The sequence below is a fragment of the Passer domesticus genome, chromosome 5 (genome assembly GCF_036417665.1).
Source record: "Passer domesticus isolate bPasDom1 chromosome 5, bPasDom1.hap1, whole genome shotgun sequence".
Classification (NCBI taxonomy): Eukaryota; Metazoa; Chordata; class Aves; order Passeriformes; family Passeridae; genus Passer; species Passer domesticus.
In genome coordinates, this window is record NC_087478.1 from 29,141,890 (window position 1) to 29,166,621 (window position 24,732).

The following is a 24,732-nucleotide window of genomic DNA, read 5'->3' on the forward strand; positions in this document are numbered from 1 at the left end:
ATAGCATGGAATGCAACCTTTTTTTCCTTGTCTTGCACAGCTGTATAGCACGATACACTGAGATTGTCAATAGTGCTGTCACCCTCCCATAACTTAACCATACAGGATGTTGTTGAATGCTGAGGTATGCATAGACAAGATGAGGTACAGCAATTGAGCAAATAATTCAAATTTGTGGTGTACAATGGTAACACAAAACTTCAAGGCGTGTATTAAGAATTCTCAAGAGGAAAACATCTTGAAATTTATTATAATGTAAGTAGTAAACATAGGAATGTGTTTTTACACAGGTGGCAGTTAGGGCTTGTTACAGGTATATTTCAACCACTGGTGAATAAAACCAGATCTTTTACAAACCCACCAATTCAATACGCTTCCTTCAAAATAGTATTAAGTGTGTGGCTATGAAAACAGAGTGACACATAAAAAAATTCAAAAATCATATACCACAGGATAATATTTTTACGACTAGAGGAAAACAAAAAATTATGTACATAAATACATATATTTTTTATATATAGCAAATTACAGTTTCCTGCACTGAACATTTATCAAATACACAAGTACTGAACAATACTGGATAGGGTGCTTTGTCACACCTTGTGGTCTTCTTAAATTCCTGTGAGAGTGGAAGACAAGTTTTTATGGAGGATACAACTTGTTCAGTGATGTAAGCTCACACAATAATTAAAAATTAAAGAACAAAAAAAACCCTACTGCAGAAATGACTGATATTTCCAGCACAGGCATGTTTAAAAATAAAATGAGAATACTCTACTGTTCTTCAAGCACTTGTCCCCAAAAAACAATCTGTGTCAGAGAGCTTTATTCTGTACAACAGCTGGACGATGAATCTGGGCAACAAATCTAACATTCAGCTTTGTCCACTGCATTGTCAAAGCCACTGTCTTTCTGATAGGCAGGTCAGTCTATCAGGCATGGAGGAATCACCTTCCAGATCCCCTCCAGAAACCGTACCCTTTCTCTTGGACCTTCAGTGGCTTGGCAGCCACTCCCATGACCTTCAGATGGAAAACGAGACACTGGCCGGTGTTCTGGCCATTACCTTTCCAGGGCTCCAGGAACTGTGGTTACTATCATCATGGGAGATTTTTGAAAGGGGTGACACCAAGCTATTTTTGAGAACTATGTACAAAGTTATTTTGGTTTTGAAAACAGAAAGCATTCACACCACACTTTTCATTTCACCTGGCCAGAAATGCTAAGCTCAGATTCCTAATGCATAAATAACAATCCTTGCTGACAAGGATGATGTAGACTCTGTTGGGTTCTTGTGACCTTACCAGAAACTGTCTTCAAAGTACTGCAGTTACTAGCTAGGAATAACAATCCCATTCAGATGTTCTTCAGAGCACAAATACAAATATTTGTGTTATAAAAAGCACTTGGTTGTCTTCACAGGTTAATGATGCCTTGAACTTGGGGGATTGTAAATCCAGTCCATTACAATAAGAGTCATACTCACAAGCATGAAGATTATGCCAACTATGAGGAAAATTAGAGCCTGCAATTGGAAAATGAAATTTAATTAATAAAGCAAGTGACTTAGCAGGCAGTAGCTCATAGATTGCCCCACTGGATCTGCAATTAGTGTAATACCCATGGCCTAAGTTTGGCTTATTCTATGAGACTAAAGCCCAAGTAATGTTGTACAGGGATACATGAATCAAAGTTAGTCCTGTGTGAATTTCAGTCCAAGACAGATGGACTTTACACAGCTAGATCTGAAGACAACCCACTTTGGTACTGTGAACAATAATAATAAAAAAAAATATAACAAAGAAACAACTTTGTTTTTTATCATTAAAAAATGACACATTTTCAGTCAGTGGTCGTAGTCTCTGGCATGAAGAACAACTTCAGATTTAACCTGCTTAATCCTTATTAGACAAACATGTGAGCCCATATCTCTTATCTGACAGTGTTTCTGTGTATATTCAAGGGATTCAGATGCTTGTAGTCACCATTTGCTTTAGTGGAGCTTTAGTTTACCATAATCTGTCCACACTTAACAATACTCTGTCCTTGTAAAACAAAGATGAATACTGTATGTGATCTCAGTGCAGGATGTGAAATTCTAGATGTGCCTAACACACAGCAACATGAAGAGTGAACAGAGACACATGAAAAAATATTCACAGTCTCTCTACAATAACAGCTTCAAAAAACATTGTAGAAATAACTTTGTCATAATAAATTTATTTTATACTAGAAGTATGTATCAGTTACATGACTTTTGTGAACATATATATATATATATGTATATAAGCCCATTTGTTTAAATTATGTGCCCACATATATATTTCATCAACAGGTTTTCTAATTACATTTTCAAAGAACATTTCCTCAGTGATAGTTAAATCTGCAGATAGTTATTGATGTTCAGGATGAAAGGTATTGCAGTGGCAGTCCACCACGATGTACAGACACATGCTGTGCATAAATGATAGACCTTCATATATGTATCTTATAGGTGTGTGGATCTATCTCAGAGGAGAGCTCACTATTACTTACTTATCTCTGCAGCACAACTTCCTTCTTAACCTTGACCTCAAATCTTCCTGTTAATCCAAAGCTGGTCATCTAGCATGAACCAACAAATTTTTATAGACTGTCTTGCTGCTATTTATGCAAATGTAGGTGTTAACTGGAGTTTAGATGGGATTAAAGTTAGTCCCTTTTCCTAGTGGTTTAAGACACACTTTATCCTAAATACTTAGGTGAGTGTTGGGAGCAGTAGGCCTCTAAAGGCTTTGTCTTGAGAAGCCTCAGGTGAATCCCACTGCCCAACCTGTATTTTCAGTGAGGCACTACTGTTCAGGAGCAAGTGCCAGAGGTTGCGAGTCAATGGTCTGAGTATTAATGAAGAGTGAACACCACACACCCTCCCACCCTTCCTTTTGCCATTGCCCCCAGTCCTCTTACCCCAATCTTCTGGGGAGACCTCAGAGGTTCCTTCTTAACAATTCTCAGGTAGAAGGCACCAGGGAGGATGAAAATCAACATTGTAGCTGAAGAGGCTCCTGGAAGAGAGAGCAGAGCTGAGTGCTGCCCCATTTGACAGAAGAGCAGAGTGGTGCACCTGCAAAAGAGAGCATGTGGGGAGGCAGCTGCTGTTCTGAGCCCAGCTGTACAAAGGGCTCTCTCTGTAGACAACATTCATGGAGACCTGTAGATGTCCGAACACTTATTTGGGTGCTTGGGGCCTGAAGAGACATTTGTTACTGGGAGGGTTTTTTCAAAGTGGTGTGGCTGTCTGTGGTGGGGATGTCTGCACGTCAGCTGAAGCCTGTCTGCTGTCAGGCGGTGCAAAGACAAACAGACATTCCCAGGGTGGGATGACCCTGGAAAGCAGGTACTGAAAAGAGAGTGGATGATCTGTGCCTAAGAAGTGCCGACTCCTCTCTGGTCAGCAGAGTCCAGCATGAACACCTGGGTATAAAAGGCAGGGAGGAGCAAACCAGCTGCAGAAACCCCATGGAGGTACCTTGCTCAAAGGCATCTGCATCCCTGAGACCTCACTCCAGAGAATGAAGGCTCTTTATGGACCTCTGTGGTCAGAGGCCAAAACTGACCCAAAGAAAGTTGTAGGGAGAGAACTGTTAATGTAAAAAAAAAAAAAAAAGCTGTCACTTTTCTTCTTTTTCGAGCACAAGAGTTTAGAAGTCAATACATTTTTTCATGCTATAAGTGCTTGAAAAACAAAGGTGATTTCTCTCTCCTCCACATATATTAAATTCCCTTTTGGTCAAAATGGGAATTTCTTACCAGTTTTTATATTGGGATTACTGGATTTCTTGTGCCTCATGCAAAGTAACAACAAAGTTGGGTAGCTTATAGCTTTGTCTGTCAGCTGTTTGGGAATTATTACATCCCCTTTGACTTCAATTTGTGTTTATAGTACTCTACTGTAAGACTCAAACAGAGATTGACTTTCAGTCCATTAATGTAAATATGTTGTAGAAAGGATAACAGAGTCAACAAAGAATATTTATGAAACCTACCGATAAATCCAAAAATGTCTTTAATAGTTGGGACAAAAATTACAAGCAGATTATTAAAAGCCAAAATTACTGCTGCAATCAGGAAATGTCTTATCCAGCTGAATGGCCTTTTGGGAAACAGCAATGCACTGATAGATGAACGGATCTGCAAGATGAAAGAAAACAGGGAAAGTAAGACAACAATTAATTAATGTTTGCTCTCAGTTAAAAAAAACCAAAACTATATTAGTTACATCTGCTATCAGAAATTCTGACTGAAAAAATGTGTTTTCAGTCTTTGATTCCCATAATATAATCTCACTCTGATGTAGGTTTTTGAGAACTGGGTTCACAGTTTTAATGCAGAAACTCAAATATTTGCTGTGTAGGAGAAAGTCAAATAAATAAGGTGTAGAATCAGGGACATGAAATCTGTTCAACTGAAAGATGCTAATATCAGCAAAAAAAATCCTCAAAGAACCCCCCCACTATAAGTACTAATCAGCAGGCAAAAAAAGGATCGTGTCTGAAATATGAATTGCTGTATTCCTGAACCTGATGAAAATCCCACATAAATTCTGTCATTTACTCTTCTGAGAGATAGAGGAAACTGTTGTACTTAATCATTAAATATATATATATATATATATATATATATATATATATATACATACATCTCTGAAAAGAAAAGTATATTTTTCAATGCCACTTGAAAATTATAATCCTAAAACCTATTGCAGAGGATCCTTTTTTGCTTCACTGACTTTCTCACACATGGATTTTTTTTGCTTTTACCACATAAAAGATGGTAAGTAGAAAAAAGGCCAAAAGCAAATCCATTTGGTAGTGGGGGATAATGTTATCCTCAAGTACCAAAATGAACTTGAAAGTTGATATTTAGAAATTGAACAAAAATAGTTTTCCACTCAAAAAAGTTCCAAGTGCACTTCTGTTTGGTTGTCTTAAAATAACATAACTACTTTTAGGTTAGTTTGGCAATTGAATAAATATATGGGGTTCTCTCAGTGTATCATTTCTTGAAAACACACTATGAGTTTTGTATTTTCTGTTCTTCAGGTTGATGTAAACCAATATTAGGAAGAGGGAGGCAAATTGAAAACATTTTGTCCAGTTTTTGAGTTGGTGTAAAATAGGTTTATTACAGAAAAAAGTTCTGCCTGCATTCTTGTGAGCTTACTGTCAGCATTTTGTGCATTATTCCTTTTGTGACACAGTCCTTAAAAAGAAGCTATCAAACTGAAGTTTTACAGTGACTAATGGTATATAGATGTATATTTAATTAATTTTTCTGACAAAGCAATAACTTTTTTTTTTTAAATAAAAGACTCTGACTACTTTAAGAAAATACAAATGGGATGATTAATTAAAAAAGTAGTTGATATACTTATACTGCTTATTTCAAGTAGTAAGATATGCTGAGATGGATGTCCTGATAGAATGTGTAAAGCTCTTTGATATTCTGGTTTACAAACAAAAGATATTTTCTCAGGAGTAATTTTAATGGAAAAATCAGTGTTATGGTTTGTAACTGCAAACTATTCAAATATAAAAATGATTATACAGAAATCTAAAAATACAAAATGCTACACCTGACAGACAGGCTTCTTCAATCCCCTTAGCTTGTTTTCCCATGAAGACTGATCAATTTGTTAAGACTAATTTAAATATTTAGCCACTGGTTTAAACGTGATGTTTAAGGCAGAGCACTGAACCTCTCCAAGCTAGAAGGACCGACTGCTCAGGGTGCTTTATACCTGATTTTTTTTTTTTTTAATTTAGTAGACAACATTGAACAGTGATCACTGCTCTTAGGCATTTGTCAGCAAGCCTGGAAACAGTACTTATGCAGAGAGTGTATTGCATCCAGGACAGCAGAGCAACAGGACCCCCGGGTTACTCAGATGGGAACACTGGCGTGATGCAGCTTGCTGGGAGCCCTCCCGCAGCATGGTGCTGGGCTTGTACATGCTGTACTAACGACACACCAGCCTCAAAACCAAATGATGAGGATTATCTGCTTTCTCCTCCGCTGCCTGGCAGCTCAAGGAAGACACGAGGCACAGTCTAATGCATGCAGGAGCCTGGAGTTCTGCCCACTGGGGGAGACCGATCCCTGAGGAGGGTCAGTCCCTCTGCAGAGCAATTTGTTTAGCTGTGTCTTTCTGTCCCTGCTGCTGTGCTTATTGTGTTTTTCCCAGTGAAGAGCACACGGGAAGAAGTTCCAAACTTTGCTCAGATAACTGACTATGCAGCTCTTTGATACCTCTTTTTTCTGGCATTTAGTTTCCTCACCTGTCCATAGACTCAAGCCTATAAGGTGAGCACAGGGCCCTCTGTTCCTGTACTTTACAGCCCGGTGTGGGAGTCCTGCACAATTCGTGCGTCCCACTTCATGTGTCTGTCCTAAGTTTGGATGCTATAGTAGGTGCCTGTGTCTGTATTAGGAAATCTCATAAGTGGTTTCAGTATATCTCCAAGGCTTTGGTACTTAACACTGCTCTGACAAATATAGTACAGAAAGAGCCAGGGAGACAGAGAAGTAATTCCTGATATATTTATAAAGACTGATTTATTTCAGTCTTTCAGATTTTGCAGCTCTAAATGCCTAACTAAGGTCCATGCTCTGGTCAAATGAGAAAACAGACCTCTCTAAATAAAAACTCGGGTTTACTTTTCTTCAGTGTTAAAATCTGTGCTGATGACATTCAGTCACTGTGTATGGGTTACCCCTGATTTCAGCTCTGTTACTTACAGGGAAAAGGACAAGGGGCACAGTCAGGGTTACAGCCACCAGCACTGCCAGGCGAACTGACAGCAAAAGGGTGTCGAATGTGTACACTTTAGTGTATGTATGAAGAAGCTCATCTTCAACTTCTCCTATGAAAAGGAAACAGAAAGGAGTTACGTCACTTAAGCAGTACCTTGAACATTTAAAAGGATCTTTATACTGCAGCCAGATAAGAGATAAGATTAACTTCAGCCCAGCTGCTGTCATTAGATACAAGTTATGGGCTAGACATGAAAATGGAATTTTCCCACTGTGACTGATACTAGTCCATCATTCAGAGATGATGAGGGTAATACAGCTCTGAGGTGATGCTTTGCACTCTAGTATCTTTGAGATGACTTTGAGAAAGTCATTAAGTGGATGTGGAACTTGAAGAAAAAATAAATTCTGTGATATGAAACAACTCACTGAACTGGTAACAGCTCCTTTTGACCTCCACCCAGATGTCTCAGCTCTCAAGCAGAGCCCTCTTGCCCCAGTGATAGGGAGCAGAGTGTGCTGTATCATTCACTTCTCTGCTGTGTGGAGGGACTAACAGGGTAAAAACGTGGCGTTTGCACAAAATGGTGTGCTAATAGAGGGACCACTCTATTTGCCTATCGGTTAGTTTAGCCCATCCAGATTTTTTTACACTAGAATGATTCACACCTGTTTTTCAGCATAGATGAAACTGAACTAGTGGCGTCAGAGACAGATTGGATAGCACTTAATAGTGTCATGTAAAACCGTTGAGCACTAGAGTATTTTTAGTACTCTTGGCCTTTGCCAAGAGTCAAGTTTACAACAGCTTCTTACACAGTCTGAGTTCACAAAGTCAAGGGAAACAAAACTGTAGTAGGTGCCTTGGAATTTCTCACAGGTGAGGAACTTGTGGCCTGACAGTTGGATAAGTCCCTCAGTTCACTCAGAAGGTTACACACCATGTATTATAATTGAATGTTGCTTAAACTTCAGGCCCCCATAAAATGCATTAATACTTGAGTCTTTGTGATAGAAAAAGATAATGCAGCCCGCCTGCATTAAAAAGTGAGGGAAAATTCTGCAGAGAACAGTGTTTTGACTTACCATAGAAGGTAAGATATCCAAAGAGGGCAGCCAGAAGATACATGATAAGCATGCCAGTGATGGAGATGTTTGAGACATTCTGCATCCGCTTTCGGGAGCGACTGAAGTGCAAAAGAAAGAGAATAACAGTCCTATAAAGTCTCTATTTGTACAAGAAGTGCTCTGAAGGGTCTTAGCTCTCTAACACACCCTCACCAGATAGGAAGTTCAGAAGTTCATAGCAACTGTATTGGTTACATAGAGCTCTTGATGCTTTACAACTCTGTGCAGTGCAGCACAGATTTATAAAATGTGTTGAAATTGCGTTTCTAGTGCTTTTTCTGAGCAACATAAAAACATGCCACATTATTTTGTATATCAATATTTATTAAATGTTAATCTCAAATGGTTTATTTTAGATTTAAATAAAAAGGAGGGACAAGAATTACAGGTCTGTTGACAATAATAGACGAGTTTCTAGCCATCTCCATATGAACAGATCCTTATATCTACATAGGGCTGTTCTGCAGGTTCAAGAACCCCTTACAGATCACATCCTTCCTTCATAAATCCTTTGGTTAAAGAAAATCTTCATCTTATAGGACCCGCAAGCATTTTCTCAAGTAATATTAATATTTTTATGGCTTTTGAGGTTAAACCTACTGAAATCAGAGGTAATGGTTCTTAACCTCCTTGAGTGTTGCAACACACCCTCCTGTAATGCTTTTTTTGCTGTTCAGCAAATGCCTTTTATTAGCCCTTCCCAGCTGTTAACTCTGTGCTGTTTTAAGCGAGTATATTTGATTTTTGATATTTGTTAAGCAAAACAGGCTGAGTGAAGAGCCTATCTAAGACACCCAAACCAATGTCATCCCAAGAAATTTTAAGAGCAAGCAGCAACTGACACAGACACAAAACACATTTAGGTAATATTAGAAACTAGAATTATCTGTTTCAACCAAGTTCCCCAGTTTATTTCAGATAATTTGAAGGACTTCCCAGAGTCCTCCTCTACTAAGTAATATAGATCAATGCAGTGGTTCTCTGTCACCAATATCTGACTATAAGACCAAAGCAAAGCCAAAATCTGCTTAATATGGAAAGCAATATTTCACTATCACGTGAGTGTTCACACACCAGCAATCAATGGACAGCATGTAGAAAATTATCTATGGTTAACTGGAAGTATTGGACAAAATTTAAGAACCTTACTCTTTGAGTTCACTGTATATTGGTAGCACCTCAGGGTGGCATACGAATGCAAATGCCAGGATGGGAATTGCATAGGCAGTCTGTAAAATAAAGCTCCCATTAGTAACAATGGTCACGGCTGTACCTCTGACTTTTGGCAGGCAGCAGTTTAGCTGTGGTACAAGTGGTGGAAGACAAGTTCTACAGAACCTCCCTTACCCGTGAGTTGAACACAAAGTATTTCGGCTGGCACTTGTCACCGTTGTCGCTGTGTGCTTCATATTCTACACTGCTTTTCGGGGAGATATCTTTTGGCTCCTCAAGGCTTGGGAAGTGCCCAGCTGTGTTGTCCATCATGAAATTCACACCAGAACCGAGTGACTCATTTGATAACATGACCAGGTGCATTGGCACTGTGCTATTGGTGGCTGTCCAGTTTTCAACCCCGTGGTTCATGACAGGAAGAGGACAGGGTATTTGGGATTTCTTGAAGATCACCTACAAAAGAGTAGACAATGTTATCAGAAGAGTGCCACTATAGGAGATTACACATCTGTGGTATTCCAACAGAAGTATAAACAGACACTGAGAAAGAGAAGAAGCAAGAAACCAAGAGCTACCAATTCTGCTTCTTCTGCAAATATTTGCTGCTACTCTGCTTCTGCTGTTTTCCTGCTTAATTTTTTATTCTCAAGTGTTTTTTTAACAGATTTTTTATTCTGACTTCATTCAGCAATACGTTGTTGATTTAATTCACTTGCAGGGGCTATTCTAACATAAAATAACCACAGTATGAAGTATAAAAGTGTTTAAGGTTTACAGAGTCTGTATTTGTCTGGAGACAATATCCAAACAGTCACCTACCACACTGACAAAGAAAACCATACAGGTCAGCGAAAACCCACTCGTATAACCAAGATAACCTGTGCAGCAAGAAAAACAAAACAAAACAGAACAAAATAGTTCAGTTACATAAAAATTCACAGTCCTAAAAGGACTAAGAAATGAACATAAGCAGGGCATTAAGCTTACCTAAGCTTTTTAGAAGGGAGAGGGGAAGAATAATCACAACTGTTACAAGTATGACGAGGTAGTTCCCATTAAGGTACCATTCTCTAAAGAGGAAGAATAAGAAAAAAAATCAAATCATCATTGACATCAAAGTAAAAATTTGTCATCTCAGATTCAGGCTGGGAAAAGGTACCTACCCAGAATTCTCCTCAAGTTTCATAAACGCTCTGATGACTTCAGGAAGTTCATATTTAATAATAAAGAGGTAGCTTGACATTGCTGGGAAAAAAAACCCAAACAAAAAAAACACCTTCAGAGAACTGAGTTTCCAAAACTGTAGTTCCAAAAGAAAAAAAGTTTTGCTAAAGTAAGAGAAGAGTTTTATTTGAATAACAGTGTGACTAAATAAAAAAATAAATAAATAAATCCTTTATATTGTTATGAACATGTTCTGAATAACATCTAGCATTCTGTATTAGAATAAAATACAGTTACTACTAAATTTATAGCATACTTAAATCACTATTAATTTTTCCTTTTGCTTTTTTGTTACATGTTTTTTTCTCCAATGGATGCTGTCCATCCCCATTCTGTTGTAACTTTTCATTTACTTCCTCTACATCTCTTCAGCTGTCTTAGCCTTCCTACTTTCAACTTCTTTCTTCCAGTGTCTTCTCTATATATAAAGAAATCAAGTAGTTGTCAAGATTCCTGATGTAAGAGTGGACTTCTATACATCTCATTTAAAATGTACTGCCAGAAGTAGTACTTTTTAAATTTGTGTTTTTCATTCGTTTTGCATTTGTCACAGAGAAGTCTCTAAAGACCTATGGATCAATCTAGACAAGAACTAGAGGAACAGCTCTTCCTCTTTAATAGGAAAGCATACTTAATTTCTGAATTCAACCAATTTGACATCCAGGCTTGAGGGAGGAAAGGAATACCATAGAATAACACCTTTCATGAACAAAATCAAGAAGTCTTTTGCAGCACAGAGATGTGAACTACCTCTCTGCAGCAAAGTTGCTGTAACAGTATTGATCTATTGATGGAGTTTTGCAAACATAGCAAGTTCCAATAGAGAAATCACCAAAAATCCTGCATAAATTTAATTGACTAATGGCATATTTAATTTAAGTTTCAATTACTTCTCCTTAAGGAATCTGTAAGAATTACAATCTCCCTTTTGTTTTCAGATCAGGTGTTCTTAAGCCTCCTAACAGGCTTCTTCCAGGATAGTAAAGGAAAAAAGCTTTGTTGAATGAATGTACACTCTATCACTACTGTTTATATTGGTAAGTCTCCTGTTCTGAGACGATGGAGGTTATTTGATAGATATTTCACAGGAAGTATCTTTGTGGGTGAGTACATTAAAAAATTACTTTAAACATGCATTTTATGAATAACACAACTCAATTTTTATTTGAAGGAATAATTCAAATATGTTCATTCAGCTGAAAAAGAACTACTGAAAAGCCTTTTATGCAGAAGTCAGAACACTGTGCTATTCCTTTTAGGTCAGACTAATATTTTCTAAGTTGAAGTAGATGCTTTAACTAGGTGCTAAGAACAGAGTGAGCCATACTCAATAAAGAGACTGTCCAGTTCCTTGAGGACAGTCAGTCAGGCTCTTCACTGGCCTGGAGAGATCCCAGGCAACTGTCTTTCACCATTCACTGAAGTGTCAGCTGAAAATGAGATGAATTCCTCATATCCTCCATTTTTACAATAGAATGTATGCTGTATCTGGTTCATCTCTGATTCCATTTAGCCAGACAGAGGAGAAAATGAAATCACTTGTGTTCTGTAGGAAGAGCATTGGAAGCTAGAAAACTTTTGTCTCTTACCTCCAATATTCTGCATTGTGACTGAAATGAAAACACCACACTTCCCAGGCCAGCCAAATGCCTTTGCTCCCAGTTTTTCATATATTAATGATCCTGAAAAGAAACCCAAACAAAACCAAAACAGAAATGTGGGCCACTACATTGGACATACTTAATAAATTGCATTCCAAGGTAAAATACATGCATGCAATACAGACTCTGTCAATCACAGCCTCCTACCTCCTTCTTTTGAAATCTTCAGTAAAAGGTGGACCGAGTAGAGTGACAATATTGCTACGCTGAGCAGCAAAACTCTGCAAGAAAAAGCAGAAATCAGGATCCTACACAGGCCATTAGAGACACTCAGTTGATTTGAATATACACTTGCTCATTCTCATGAAGTTCAATGTGTAATTTTCAGCAAGTTTGTTCTTTGGTCTCCCAGTGCTAAATGCAGAGCTAAGTGTCAACTGCAGCTTACTTGTGAGTACAGTTGCACCTTATGCACTCTAAGAGCCCCTGAAGGCTTGTTGAAGTCCACTAAGTGCTAGTTCTGTGCTAGTCCACAAGGACAAAATTTTATATCTTAACAAGATCCCACTGAAGTAAACAGATTTCTATGCAAGAATCTGGTCTTAGGATTTTCACCTGCCCACTGACCTCTCATCTTCAAATCTCTCCTTAGTCAGAGCTGTCAAAAAACCCCACAAAAATGAAACCCAAAATCAAATTGTGACTGGGACACCTTCAATGCTACCTCTTGGCTGGTCACTGCATTTGACTTCTGCCATATCACTGTGCAGTGGGGGTTAGTTGCCTGCTGTGTGAGTACATTAGAAATCTTGCATCATGTTAAAGCACGGCACAAACCTGGAAAACCTGCTCTTGGAGCACTGGTAGCTTAACTTGTAGTCTTAGTCTGCTTGAAGGTACCAGTACCTGATTTCAATAATTCTGATTACTGCCATGTTCCTTCTACACAACAGGTGCATTTTATGTTATTTCTTCAGCTATCTGCCTCTTGCAAACTGCTTGTGAAAATGTAGCTTTGTATGACATTTTTGGGGCACAGCACTGTGCAAGCATATCTTATTACCTTAACCATCTTTTCATCAGCCTGCCCAAGTGCTGGTGAGGAAGAGAATAACATGACAGAGATAGAAAATATGGATGAACTTTTCCTATGGCTGAACAGGAGGTTGTGCCCACAGCTTCCCCTCCACTGAACACGTGGCTTGTTATAGATATAGGAGACACTGACAGCCAGGTTCATAAATGAGTTACAGTCTAGAGCAGACTCGGGCCCTGGGGCAAGGTGATGACCACCAGAGCATCAGAATTTCCTCTGAAGTTTGCCTCTTCAAGAGAGACAGCACCTTGGTGTGGGCAGGATTGTCTCCTGCTGTGGGCTCATGCAGTATGGTAAAGGGTGTCTGAGGTGGCAGTGTGTCCTGAAGAGGTGGCATCCTCCTTGATCAGGGCACCCTTGCAGCTGCTGTTCAGAGACATGATCTCTGTGTCCTGACTCATGAGGTGGGGAAAACCAAAGTCCTCCTGGCTGCACATGCTAAATCATGCTGGGCAGCAGAAGTGCTGCTTTTGGAGTTTTGTGAGCCTTCTATTTTCCTTCACCCTGTAGAACACCTTCCAGCATGAAAGCACTTGGGCAACATGAGAAGAGTAATTACAAAAATTTAGACCATGCTCCCAGCATCATCTAAATTAGAATTCATGTCCAGTAGTTTCCATTTCATAGATGGGATTTTTCTGTCCCACTAGCACTAACATCATGTGTTGTGAAAACAGAGGAACTTCAAGCAAGCAGATAACTGCTGTGGGGGTAACAGTATCTACACACAACTTCATACTTTTAAATAAAATTCCTTCCTTTACCAAAAGGGAGAATGCTCTCATGCAGGAAATATGAAAATAACATAGTAAAGAAAGTGAACTGTGTGAGCGAGATACTTTTCTTTTTTTGCTTTAGCATTACTACCTACTTTAGCAATGCCAACAGAGCTAATACCATTAAGCTCATATCAGAATTTTTAGCCACCAGTCAGTATAAACAGAATTTCAAAATAAAGATATTATAAAGGTAATATTTTTTCTGTTAGTGAGGCTTAACATATCACAGTTTTCTTTCCAGTGATCATTTATGAACATACCAGTTAGTACAAGTGATCAGAGAAAACTGGAGGACAAAAAAAATTCTACATTTTTCTGATCCTGATAAAATGTGAGTTTTAGAACTGGCTTCTAATTTTTGCTCTGCAAACACTTTATCTAAACCAGCTGGGTGCAGGTGTTATGAAGTGCTTATACAGAACAGCATTTGAATCTACAATGAATTTTCAGTTAAAATTTTTATTGGCAAAACAGGAGATGTTTCTTAGCAACTGTAAGCTACATGTAACATTTTAGATGCTGTTGATGTCATAGTTCCACAGTCCCCACAAGCAAGAAGTTCTATGAAAACATGCTAGATTTCAGTAATGTCAAAAAATGGCTTATTGTCACACAGTAATATCATGGTTATTCCAGTCTCATGGGAAGTTAAATTAAGGCTTCAGGCTAAAATTAAAATCAGTTATTAAAAAAATCTCCAAAATTTATTTTTGATACAGTTTGTCACATTAAAAGGAGCCAGATATTAGCCATCAATTAAAAAATGATCCCTTGACTATGTGTTACTGTCTGTCAAAACCCATGTGTAGATGCTGTTTGTCAGCCACAGAGCAGTGCTGTCCTTTGTGCACATTGGGTACAGACAGACAGACAGACTTGAAGCAGCATCAGATCTGTGAATGCCTTTGCACTCAAAGCATGTTGCCATTTCAGATTATATCGAATGCTCTTCTTCCATTTCTACATAGTAATTAGATAATTGGGGTGATGCAAACATATTTGTGGGTGATTTAATTCCCTTGTTGGATTCCCATACTGAACTGGCAAGATTGGTCTTGTTATTTTAGGATCAGCATGCTGTTCTTTCCTTCTGATTTTTGACCGCACAGTATCAATTCACAGTCGTGTTTCTAAGACAAAGGAGGTCTAAATATTAAAAACATAAAAGGTTTTCCAGCAGTGAATGGTTCCTTGTGGTGAAGCTGAAATACTTTCATTACAGAGGCTCTTACAAGAATCTTCTGCTAACAAACCAAGATTAACATACCTCTCTAATCATCAAAACTCCACCTCCAGTCCCCTGCTTATATTCTATGTGCTTCTTTTTCTATGTACTTACATGAAAAGGATAATTCCTGTGTTGGCCATGGCATAGGAGAGCCCTAAGATGCCGCTGCCCATAATGGCATTGCTGAGGTTGAACGAGGACATTCCAAAGGAAGTTCTGCCCCTGTGCTGTTGGGTGCAAGAACAGAAAATGGCAATTCATTTGCATTTTACTGAGCATGACTGGGTAATTATCCTCATTGCTCGTGTTCCCTGTACTGCTCCCTTGATCCCTAGAGGTGGAGCTTTTTCAAGGCTCCCAAGCCCAGAGGGACTTGCTACCATAAGGCGCCTAATCCAAAAACAGCCATGCTGGTAGTGTTTGCCTCTTCCCACTCTTTCACTGTCTCAGTCAGGATGAGGCTTACATTCCTGACAGGTGACTTAGGTGACACAGTTACACTGGCTATGTTGGCCAGCCTCCATGGAAATACATGCTGTTATCAAACAGATTTCTCAATTACCGATTTTTAAATATTCAGATTAAAAAACATGTAAAACAGATTATTGAATTTGTCTCCAAGTAGAATGTGCTTTTTTTCTTTGGGGAACTAAAAAGGTGTCTGGGGAAAAGAAAAAAGGAGTGCTGCATGCTTAGGGCTGGAAGCAGAAAATGGTAGAGGACAAAACCTAGGAGAGAGGGGATGGTGTGTGAATGAGTTACAACTGACATCAAGTGGAAAAGAAAAAGGGAACATGGCTCTTAATTTTAGTTTACAAACACAAAAAATATTTTTGACTTTATGTGATCGTTCCTTAATAAAATTTGTAACACCACTGATAAAATAATGCCTTTCATTTCATCAAATTCACTAAAAATTGAGTAACAATAAATTGTGAGCAGGGAGGTACCCACATGCATGCCCCAGGAGCTGGTGTGCTTCCACTTGCATGGGGAGCTGTCTAGGGAACTGGATGTGAGCTGACTGTCCTCAGCATCATAAAGCCAAAACAATAAGGTTTTCTTTAAAGCAGTGCAGCTGAATGTAGATTCATTACACAGATGCTGGAAACTAGAAATACAAGGATGCATGCACTAAGGCACAGATCTACCTGGCTGTAGGAGCAGCAATGTCCTTCTGAGCCCAATGTCCTGTTAGAAAAATGCATGCAAACCCCCCATCTGCACATCTCAGCTGGGATTACATGGAGATGCTACTGAAGCTCAAGTGTGATCTAAAGAATTTTTCTGGTGGCTTGTGAAGGAAAGACTCAGTTTTACTTGTAAGACAACAGAAAGGGTTTGCTGCACTGTTAGAAAATGTGTTTACCCTTTGAAAGCCAAGACTATGCTTGGAGCTGGCCAGGCTCCAGGGTAATTTTGCTTACTGACACTTTAAGATAAAAAACAGGTCAATAAGATTGACTTTGTCATCATTCATTCATTCATTCAAAAAAGAATAAATCTTACATATTCTTCATTATATTCTTCCAATTTCTTTTTATCCAGATATCCATTTGTAAGGAACTTCTGACTTTCTGCATCATCACTAGCAAAGGGACTGAACACAAAGCAAAATAAGAAAACATTAGATAAAGGTTATGTCACACATTTTATTTGAGTAGTGCCTTTTGTCATCAGTGGAAACTGTCCTTTGACATTGCTATGAATATTTAAAAATCCATCAAATAAAAAGCTCTATTCTCCTGTAAAGTTCTCATGTCCAATGGCACGTTTAGTAGATCTTTGCTTTGATTTGGAATTTAGTTTTAGAGCCAGTAATCTTCAAATTACACCTGATTGCAGATGTTGGAAAGCAGATCCATACTGTCAGTAACATGCTGAAGATGAGCACGTGCTTCATGTCTGGGGAGCAAAGGGCCTTGCAACTGCTGTGTTGGAGATATGTGCTGGAGGGAGCAGCAAGCTGAGAGCAAGACTGATGGCTGGTTTTGAGATGTCTTTTTCCAGCCACACAGGTGCTAGTGTTGTGGTGGGTTCTGCTGGAATATCTAAGGGTGGGCTGTCCCTGCTGCCCTCCATACCTTGCCCTGGGGAACATTCCCCCTCAGTGTGCTCAAGCACTCTCTGCTCTGAAAGGGCATTAATTACACATGTACTATCTGACTGGAGTAGCTGGAAATTGCCAAGGGTTAGTCTGTGCTGGAAGCCTGAAGATATCAGTCCAGGTGGTGGCAGGCTGGGGGGGACCTGTGCTGCCTTGCTGCTCTGGGCACACTGTCCTCCAGAGCACAGAGCAGGGAGGGTCAGTGCTGTGGGGAAACTTCCCAGATGCCATTAATGAAGATTATTTATTGATTACTGCTTTCTAGCCTTAACAGAGCAGATAAATGCTTACCTGCTAATTGCAGCCTTTTCCGAATCGGCCGGCTCTCTGTAGTTGTCTTCGAGGCTTTCCCCGCTGTTGCTCTGATCATCAGGTTCGATGTTGACTTTTTGCAGCTCCATGCGATCCATTAGAGCGGTCAGCGCTTTCCAGCACACACACTCGCTTCTTCAGGGTAAACAGCACTGTGCCGTCTGCTTGCAGGTCCTCTCTGTCATGCAGGGACTGCCAGAACACTCTGTTCTGCAAACAAAACACAACAGAACTCATTAGAGTTTTATTCAAATTAGATAAACCAGTGTGAATTGTTTGGTTTGTGTTTGATCTTTGTAATAACATTAAGAGGCGAAACTGTTGCAGACTGGGAAAATTCTGGGCAAGCATAAAAGTCTCTTTATATGCCACCTCTTGGTTCTCCTATCTCCCTTCAAATGGTAAAGGGTGCAGAGGCCAACAGATGCACAGCAGATATCCAGTATCTGTAAAAAAATACGAAGGCAGCAGAAAATAATTTCCTGAACTGCTGCTTTGGAGTTCCTAGGGGAGGGTGATGCAGAAATAAATAAAAACAGGAGTATAGCAGTAAAAAGGCTTTCCCATTTGTTGGAAGATTCATGTTGTCACAGGTTTACATGTTTTATAGATTTGTTCCTTTCACTGGGATCTGATAGAGGTGACATCTTTGTATGATCATAGGAGGTGCAATTCTGATAGGCCAGTTTCTGTTTTTAAGGGAACTGGTGTTTAATTCTTACTTGACCCATCACTGGAAGGTCTGTCTCACACAGGATTATTACATGGATATTAGACTGATTATCTTTACCCCATGAGAAAAATTCTTGTCTTTTATAAATCATATGAATAAATGGTCAACTCTTTATTTCTTGTATGGGCCAAATGAAACCGTATGACCCAAATTTATAAAGAGAACTTCACCTCTGGGATTTCAGCAGCTGTGTGCTACAGACTCGTCTGTAGATATACATGTGAATTCATTTGTTTATGATCAGATTTAAGAGGAAAACGCTGCTCAAGAAATGCTGCAGTTCTGCAATGCTTCTCCCTTTCCAAAGATATTCCTTGATGCATTCTCTATTTCCATTCCACAGCTGAGGGGACACCAGTGAAGGGAGTGAGCAGAGATCAGAGAGAACACACCTGGGGCCACAGTTACAGTTTCCTGGACATTTACCTACTGCTTTGCAATCAGGCACGCTGGCCAGATTCATGACAATTTTCATAAACATGATATTTCAAATGCAGGTCAACATTCCATAATAACAATATCAGAAAACACTGCAACAAATAATTTCTAAGTCTGGCTCTTTGCAACACTAAATCTACAATTATTCAATAGCCTTTCTCCTGGCTTTGCATTTAGGGGTGTATATAGGTCCAGCTCAATGACCAGACCTTTGCTCTCCTCTGATACTGATCACATGCTGTTCTTAAGAACATCTACAAGCATATATGTGGTGACAAGATGTTGGAGTGCGTGTGTTTAAAATGCAAATATAAACTTTAAATACCAATCCTGGAGGTTAAACTGATTCCAGGCCAGAAATTAATGTCAAATTCCTTGCTTCTTACTAAAATCACCCAGAGCAGACAACTGAACAGGAGAAGTAATATCACAGTGCATTAGGAAATTTCCTACCAAAGGAAAATTCCTGGCTGGCTTTAATTCTTTCTGCTGCCTTACGGAGTGTTTGTATGTGTGAGGGGGTGAGTGACTCAGGCATCAGGACAGAGCTGCTGGCACTCACATTCCAGTGCCTGGGGGATTCTGCTTGCTTGGGGTATGAATAACTCCATGAGATAAAAAACCAGGGACAGCCTCCTCACCCCTCCACCCCCAACAGAGCCCTGACAACTGTGGTTTCATTCACAGAACTGTATTCAAACACAGACACTGCCTTGTCTGAGAAAGAGAGTTTTTCCAGTTCTAGATGCTTATTTTTAATCTGTGGCGTAGAAGTCAGGCAAACAAATCTAACTGTGCTTATCCTTGTTCTGGTAAAGGGTAAAACCTTCTATGTGTGCACTGCCCAATTGTTGTTGAAAAAATATCTTTTCCAGAAGTAGCAGTCCAAAAAATACAGATCTTCAAAGAGATGGGAAATGGAGGAAAAGTAAGCAAAAAAGTTGCCAGGAGTTAAGCTGCACAAAGATTAGGCTGAGGATGAAAGCTTGTGCAGCACTGCAAACAATATGGAAAAATTGACTGAAAATACATGTTACAGCATAAGAATCATCTGGACATTGCCCTGTCAAACATTTACACAAGTCATCTGATTTATGGGTGTCATCTCAAGAGACTGTGTAATCACTGCATAAAGAAATGATTTTCTATTTCATTTTATTGTTTCTAATCTTTGAATTCCTAAAAGTCTTCTGCTGAAAGTACAAAACTTCAGGTGGCAAAATTAAGTCTATTTAGAATCTGCTTTCTTGCAGTTGTAATTTATTAGGGAGAGGTTGGTAGAACTCCTGAGGTTTGCAAACCATGAGCAGAAAGCTGTTGGCATAAATGTGGGGAGAATCCTGCAAACAATAACTCTGATTATGCCCAATAGTGCCTTTGAACTTCAGTAGAAGTTGGCAGGGCTGGTCCTTAGTTGGTGGCAATCCACATCTTCAGGTTCCTAGCACTACAGGTACTGTGGGGTTTTGGGAGACGTACAGGCACTGGTAGCATGTTCTCCCCACAAGTAACAGAGAGGAGGCAGAGCTGTCACTTCATCTGAGGGGCACATGGGGTGATCCTGCACCTCTGGAGTTGTTACTCAGCCTCAAAAAGATATTTAGATAAATGGGATGCACTGACATTGGGCTCTCAGTTGCATCCCTTCAGGAGTTGTGCTGGCTGGATTGCTGCTCCTGGAGGGACAGCCAGGAACCAGGGCAGGGATGACGTGAAAGCACGGCCACCAAGGCCGGGCAAGCCTGGGCCCTGCCTGTAATATTGGACGAAAACCACCAAAGTTCATCTGCTTTAGCTTCCCTGGGATTTAATGCTTTCTGCTTCAGAGCTGTAATTTTGGTGCCTAAACATACAAGAGAGATCTCTTAGATTTCCAGTGTTCCTCAAACTTGCCTTCAATACAATGATGTTTTTGCTTCCTCTTGTAGCACCTGGCTGAACAGAAAAGATTTTTCCTAAAGTATGTTATTAAAATGGAAATACTCATTGCAAAACATATTCACCTATTATTAGAGGGCAGTTATTTATTCTTATAAAACTAATTTTCCTCTTCAAGTATAGGGTACTGTTTGGCATCATTTATTAGGTAATGGTTTTCAGCAATGATTTGGAAAACTATGAAATTTTTGGCATCTGATTTCACAAGGTTATTGATTTCTGTCCAGTCTGCAGTTAGAACTTTAGGCGAATGGACAACCACTGGGCAAATAATGCTGGGTCATAGATATGACTAACACTTTCATGGGTTTTGCAATATCAATATTTGTAATCTCTGCCAAGGTGTCCGATGTAGCCGATTTTGCCAGATTCTTTGTCTTCATGGCAGTGACTTTATAAGGATATTGTCTATGTGGTTATTTCAAAATGAAATAAGTGTTGCAGCTGTGAAATAAATAATCAAAATGTAAACTTCGCTTTCCCAAATTAATTTGCTCAAAGAAATATTAGCCAAGTAACTCGGGAGTCTGGAAAAAAATTCTCAGAAGGTAGCCAAGGGCTGCAAAGGAAAGCAATCATTCATTTCTTAATTGACTGGGAAATTTTGAATACTTTTGCTGTTCTGTGGTTGCTTAAGTTTTGATTTTCTGTACAAAAGAGAAGCCTAAATTTCATTCCTGAAGAAACACCAAAGATATTTGCCAGTACAAATTACCATATCAGTAAATCTTAAGGAGCCCATCCTTCATATTGCACTTATATTTACAGGTTAATTGAATTTATAATTTGCAGTTTCTGAAGATATGGCCAGCATCTAAAATACATTGATAAAATTTTATAAAGAAAAAAAGTTTACCTCTGAGTTAAGCAGGTTCCTTTCCTCACTTGCTGGACAGGTTATATATTTTAGGAATTGCACCTGTAAGAAAAAGTTTACTCATATGCAACCTAGAGCAGTTGAACAGTGATTTAAAGACAAATGGGAGTGTATGGGATAAACCAATCAACAGCTGCTACACCCAACAACTCCCTTTGACAAACTTGCGTCAGCTCTTAAAAAAACGGGGAAAAAAAAGAAGAAAGGTAAATCAGTTTATTGGAGCACACTGAGGGCAAACATCTCAGTTACCGGAGCTATTTGCTCTCTGAGCTGAGCGCTATTTCAAAATGCTTCTCCCCAGAACATGCCACCCAAGCTTGATCACACTTTCATTTGACAGTCTGGGTTTTTGAATAATGTGCCTGCATTAATCTTGCAGTAGCACAATAATAAAGAGCCTGAAAAATAAGTTCTGGAAGAAATACCTGTTTGATCCCACACTGTTCTTGTCTCTTTGACAACAGGGCTACATCTTGCACTGCCTGTCTGGACTTGGTCTGAAGTGTGTGCTTTCAAAGGGGCTGTTTGACCTGTGCCTTAGTTTCCCAGTTGAAATATTTAGTGTAATTTTAGCTGAGGAGATATATCTCCAGTGACAAATGTTATTCATTTAATGGCAATATAGGCCTGTGGAGAAGTATTTAATTATCTGTGATGTGCCTGTAATACTTCAGAATTTACTGCAGAATTGTATCCAATTACCTAATGACCATGATTAAAACCTACAACTAACCCTCCAGCCCTCCCACCCATGTAGGCTTTGTGATTAAAGCCCACAGACTGGCCTGACTGTGAAGGCAGGAGGGTAAGTGAGGGGATGTAATTTTTAATTCTTAGAGTTTCCTGTGGAGCACTCAGACTGCTTTAGCTCAGGCTGGGTGACAACCTGTGGGAACCCAACCCTGCTCCAGTGTGACCAGGCCTTCTGCTTGCTTGCTGCCAGCACCGGCTATGCTGTGCTGGTTTCAGAGTTCCTCCCCACAAAAAAAAAAAAAAAAAGAAATCTGAGTTCCAATATAGACTCAGACAAATGGTTTAACAAAAATAAGCTCTGTCTCCCTCAGTTCTGCATTCCCATGAAAAGACAACTGATTGTAAGGCCAGTCATGCATCCGATGCCAAAAGCAGTGCAATCCAAAGATTAGGAGGTGCAAGGTTTGGAGCCAGAGGTCCTATCTTGATTTAAACATAGCTGGAAAAATGAACAAATTTTTGGGCCTAGTTTGGTTGAATGGACTTTGAGTCTGAAAGCTCCCTATGTTTTTCATTTCATCTGTTGATCTAATGAGGGAAACAGGCTTTCCCTCTAAGGCATATGACCAAGAATAGGGGTCCTTAATGTATTAAGGCAGTTCTCAGCAGAAGTTTGGCACCAAGTTGTCCTATGCCATTGCTAGGGTAGGGGAGCAGAGCTGTCAGGGGAGCTGGGGCAGGCAGCTGTGCTCTGCTTGAGCCTGTTTGCTTTGCACACTTGACAGGGCTGTGGGTATGGACAGCCTCTTGTTGCTCTGTTGATCATGTGGCTTGTTTCACGTAACAATAGGGGAGAGAAAAACATTTCTTTAAACAAAGGAAAATAAGACTGCAAACCATAAAGAAAACAGCAGGGAGATTTGGGGATAGATGTACTAACAAATCAGCAGCAGCTGTGAAAATGACTGCTGATACATTTTTTTGAACCTGATTAAATATATAATAGTCAAGATTAGAAGTAATTTCCTTTTCAAATACTACAAATATCCACATCTATCTCTGATTCCCACTGAGTCAAGCAGTGTGGCACAATTCTCTCTGTAACCGCATCATGTTAGTTGGGTGGATCTTTCCTCAGCGTATGGGGGGATGGATTTGTCAGGGTTGATGGTGCTCAGCAGTGCCCCTGTCCCAGCACCAGATGCCTCAAAAATACCAGGCAAGGTGTGGAGGGAGCTGGAGCTGGCAGAAACCATTCACTTACCTGTAGGCAATTTTTTTTCTGCAGAGAAGAGCCAGCTAACACTAACACAGGTTTTTTTGACTCTGCCAGTTCTTTCTGCCTATCCCTAACTAGAAAAGCACTACTTAATTTTCATCAGAAAAGTCTTTCAGCAGAGCACAAATGTCAGTGTCCAATCTTCCCACTGAAGGGAGGCGCATGCTAACTCAAGACCCTTTCTGTTTTGTCTTCAGCTTGGCTGATTTCACTATTTGTAAAGAAAACTTTTTATTTGCTAGTATTGCTTGAGGTCATGCAAGAGTTCAAAGAAAAAGCCCAAATATTTTCTTTTTGGTTTCTGACAAAGAATGGGATTAAATTCTCTATTAGAATGCTGGAAACAGTGAACAAAAGAAAGCACAACATTGTGATGTCCACCCTTGCCTCTTGTAGATGGAACTAGCTTTGTCACATACTAAAATGTGTGACATGTCTCTGCCACAGAGTCATGCAGTCAGAGTAGCTCCACTTACATTCAAAAAAAGGCCAACTGTACTCTTGGTTACTTTTCCACCAAAAGCTACTAAGTAAAGCTCTTCTTTGTTAATTTGTGGGATCATACTACAAGCTCTGTTAGTCACCTCAGTGCCTATGGAGCACCCTGAAACTCACCAGGGAGTGTTTGCCCGACCCAGACCCCTGTTTAACCTTTCTCTGAGGAAGCCAGATTAACTGTAGTTAAAATTATCATATTGGGTAGATGTTATATTTTTCTCTCCTGGTGTCTTTTGGATACCTTATGTCTTATAGAGAAAACTGCTGCAGTAATACCTACCATTGTTGACAGGAGAAATGTCCAGGCACAGCAGATCTAGGGACTGAGGCCACATTTCCTGAAGAGAGGAAGCAGGAACAATCTTCTGTAGCTATAAGTGTGTATTTCCAGAGTCTTCAAGAACTAGAAGGGTGTTTCCAGAACAGAGGTTTTTGGCAGAACCTAGAGCTGGCGGTGGTGGCAGTGCCATTAAAAAAGGCTCAGTGATCCTTTTCTCCCCAGGCACAGCCTCCCACATTTGCCACACAACAGCTTCTATTTTCTGAAGACTATAATGCTCTTTAGGTCACAAAACCTTTCAGCCCATTGCTTAGAGCCCTTGTTTGAGCCAAAGAGTAAGCAGAGAGGGTCTGGCTGTATGAATTGGAGGTGCTGGCCCAGAGCTTGGTGCTTGGGATCCCCCAAACATGGGGAACACTGCTGGGGGAAGTCCAGCATATTCTGCTGCCTGCCTCTGCCCCAGATTTTGCCCCCCATGCAGCTGGTGGTCAGCCTCCAGGGTCAGGGCTTGGGCAACACAGGTCAGGGCTGTGGTGCTGCCCTTGTGGCTGGA

At 39.8% G+C, this 24,732-nt stretch overlaps 1 protein-coding gene across 1 annotated transcript; it reads right to left on the bottom strand.

The window, feature by feature from the left end:
* Positions 1 to 212: 212 nt before the first annotated feature.
* Positions 213 to 24,346, bottom strand: SLC38A4 (solute carrier family 38 member 4). Its single transcript, XM_064422515.1, has 17 exons — positions 24,180 to 24,346; positions 21,406 to 21,468; positions 17,420 to 17,650; positions 16,531 to 16,621; positions 15,133 to 15,248; positions 12,126 to 12,199; positions 11,907 to 11,999; positions 10,257 to 10,338; positions 10,081 to 10,163; positions 9,913 to 9,971; positions 9,268 to 9,546; positions 9,070 to 9,149; positions 7,879 to 7,979; positions 6,778 to 6,902; positions 4,026 to 4,170; positions 2,947 to 3,044; positions 213 to 1,525 (listed from the first exon to the last, which is right to left on the bottom strand). The coding sequence occupies exons 3-17, from the start codon at positions 17,536 to 17,538 to the stop codon at positions 1,424 to 1,426; spliced, it is 1,647 nt and encodes a 548-aa protein (XP_064278585.1). The 5' UTR covers positions 17,539 to 17,650; positions 21,406 to 21,468; positions 24,180 to 24,346; the 3' UTR covers positions 213 to 1,423.
* Between the last annotated feature and the right edge of the window lie 386 nt (positions 24,347 to 24,732).

Excerpts from the sequence above, each read along its gene's own strand:
- SLC38A4 (XM_064422515.1), bottom strand. The coding sequence starts at position 17,538 with ATGGATCGCATGGAGCTGCAAAAAGTCAACATCGAACCTGATGATCAG. Across the intron at positions 10,164-10,256 it reads AAACTTGAGGAGAATTCTGG|AGAATGGTACCTTAATGGGA; the intron begins GTAGGTACCTTT and ends CTTCCTCTTTAG. Across the intron at positions 4,171-6,777 it reads TGCCCCTTGTCCTTTTCCCT|ATCCGTTCATCTATCAGTGC; the intron begins GTAAGTAACAGA and ends TTCATCTTGCAG.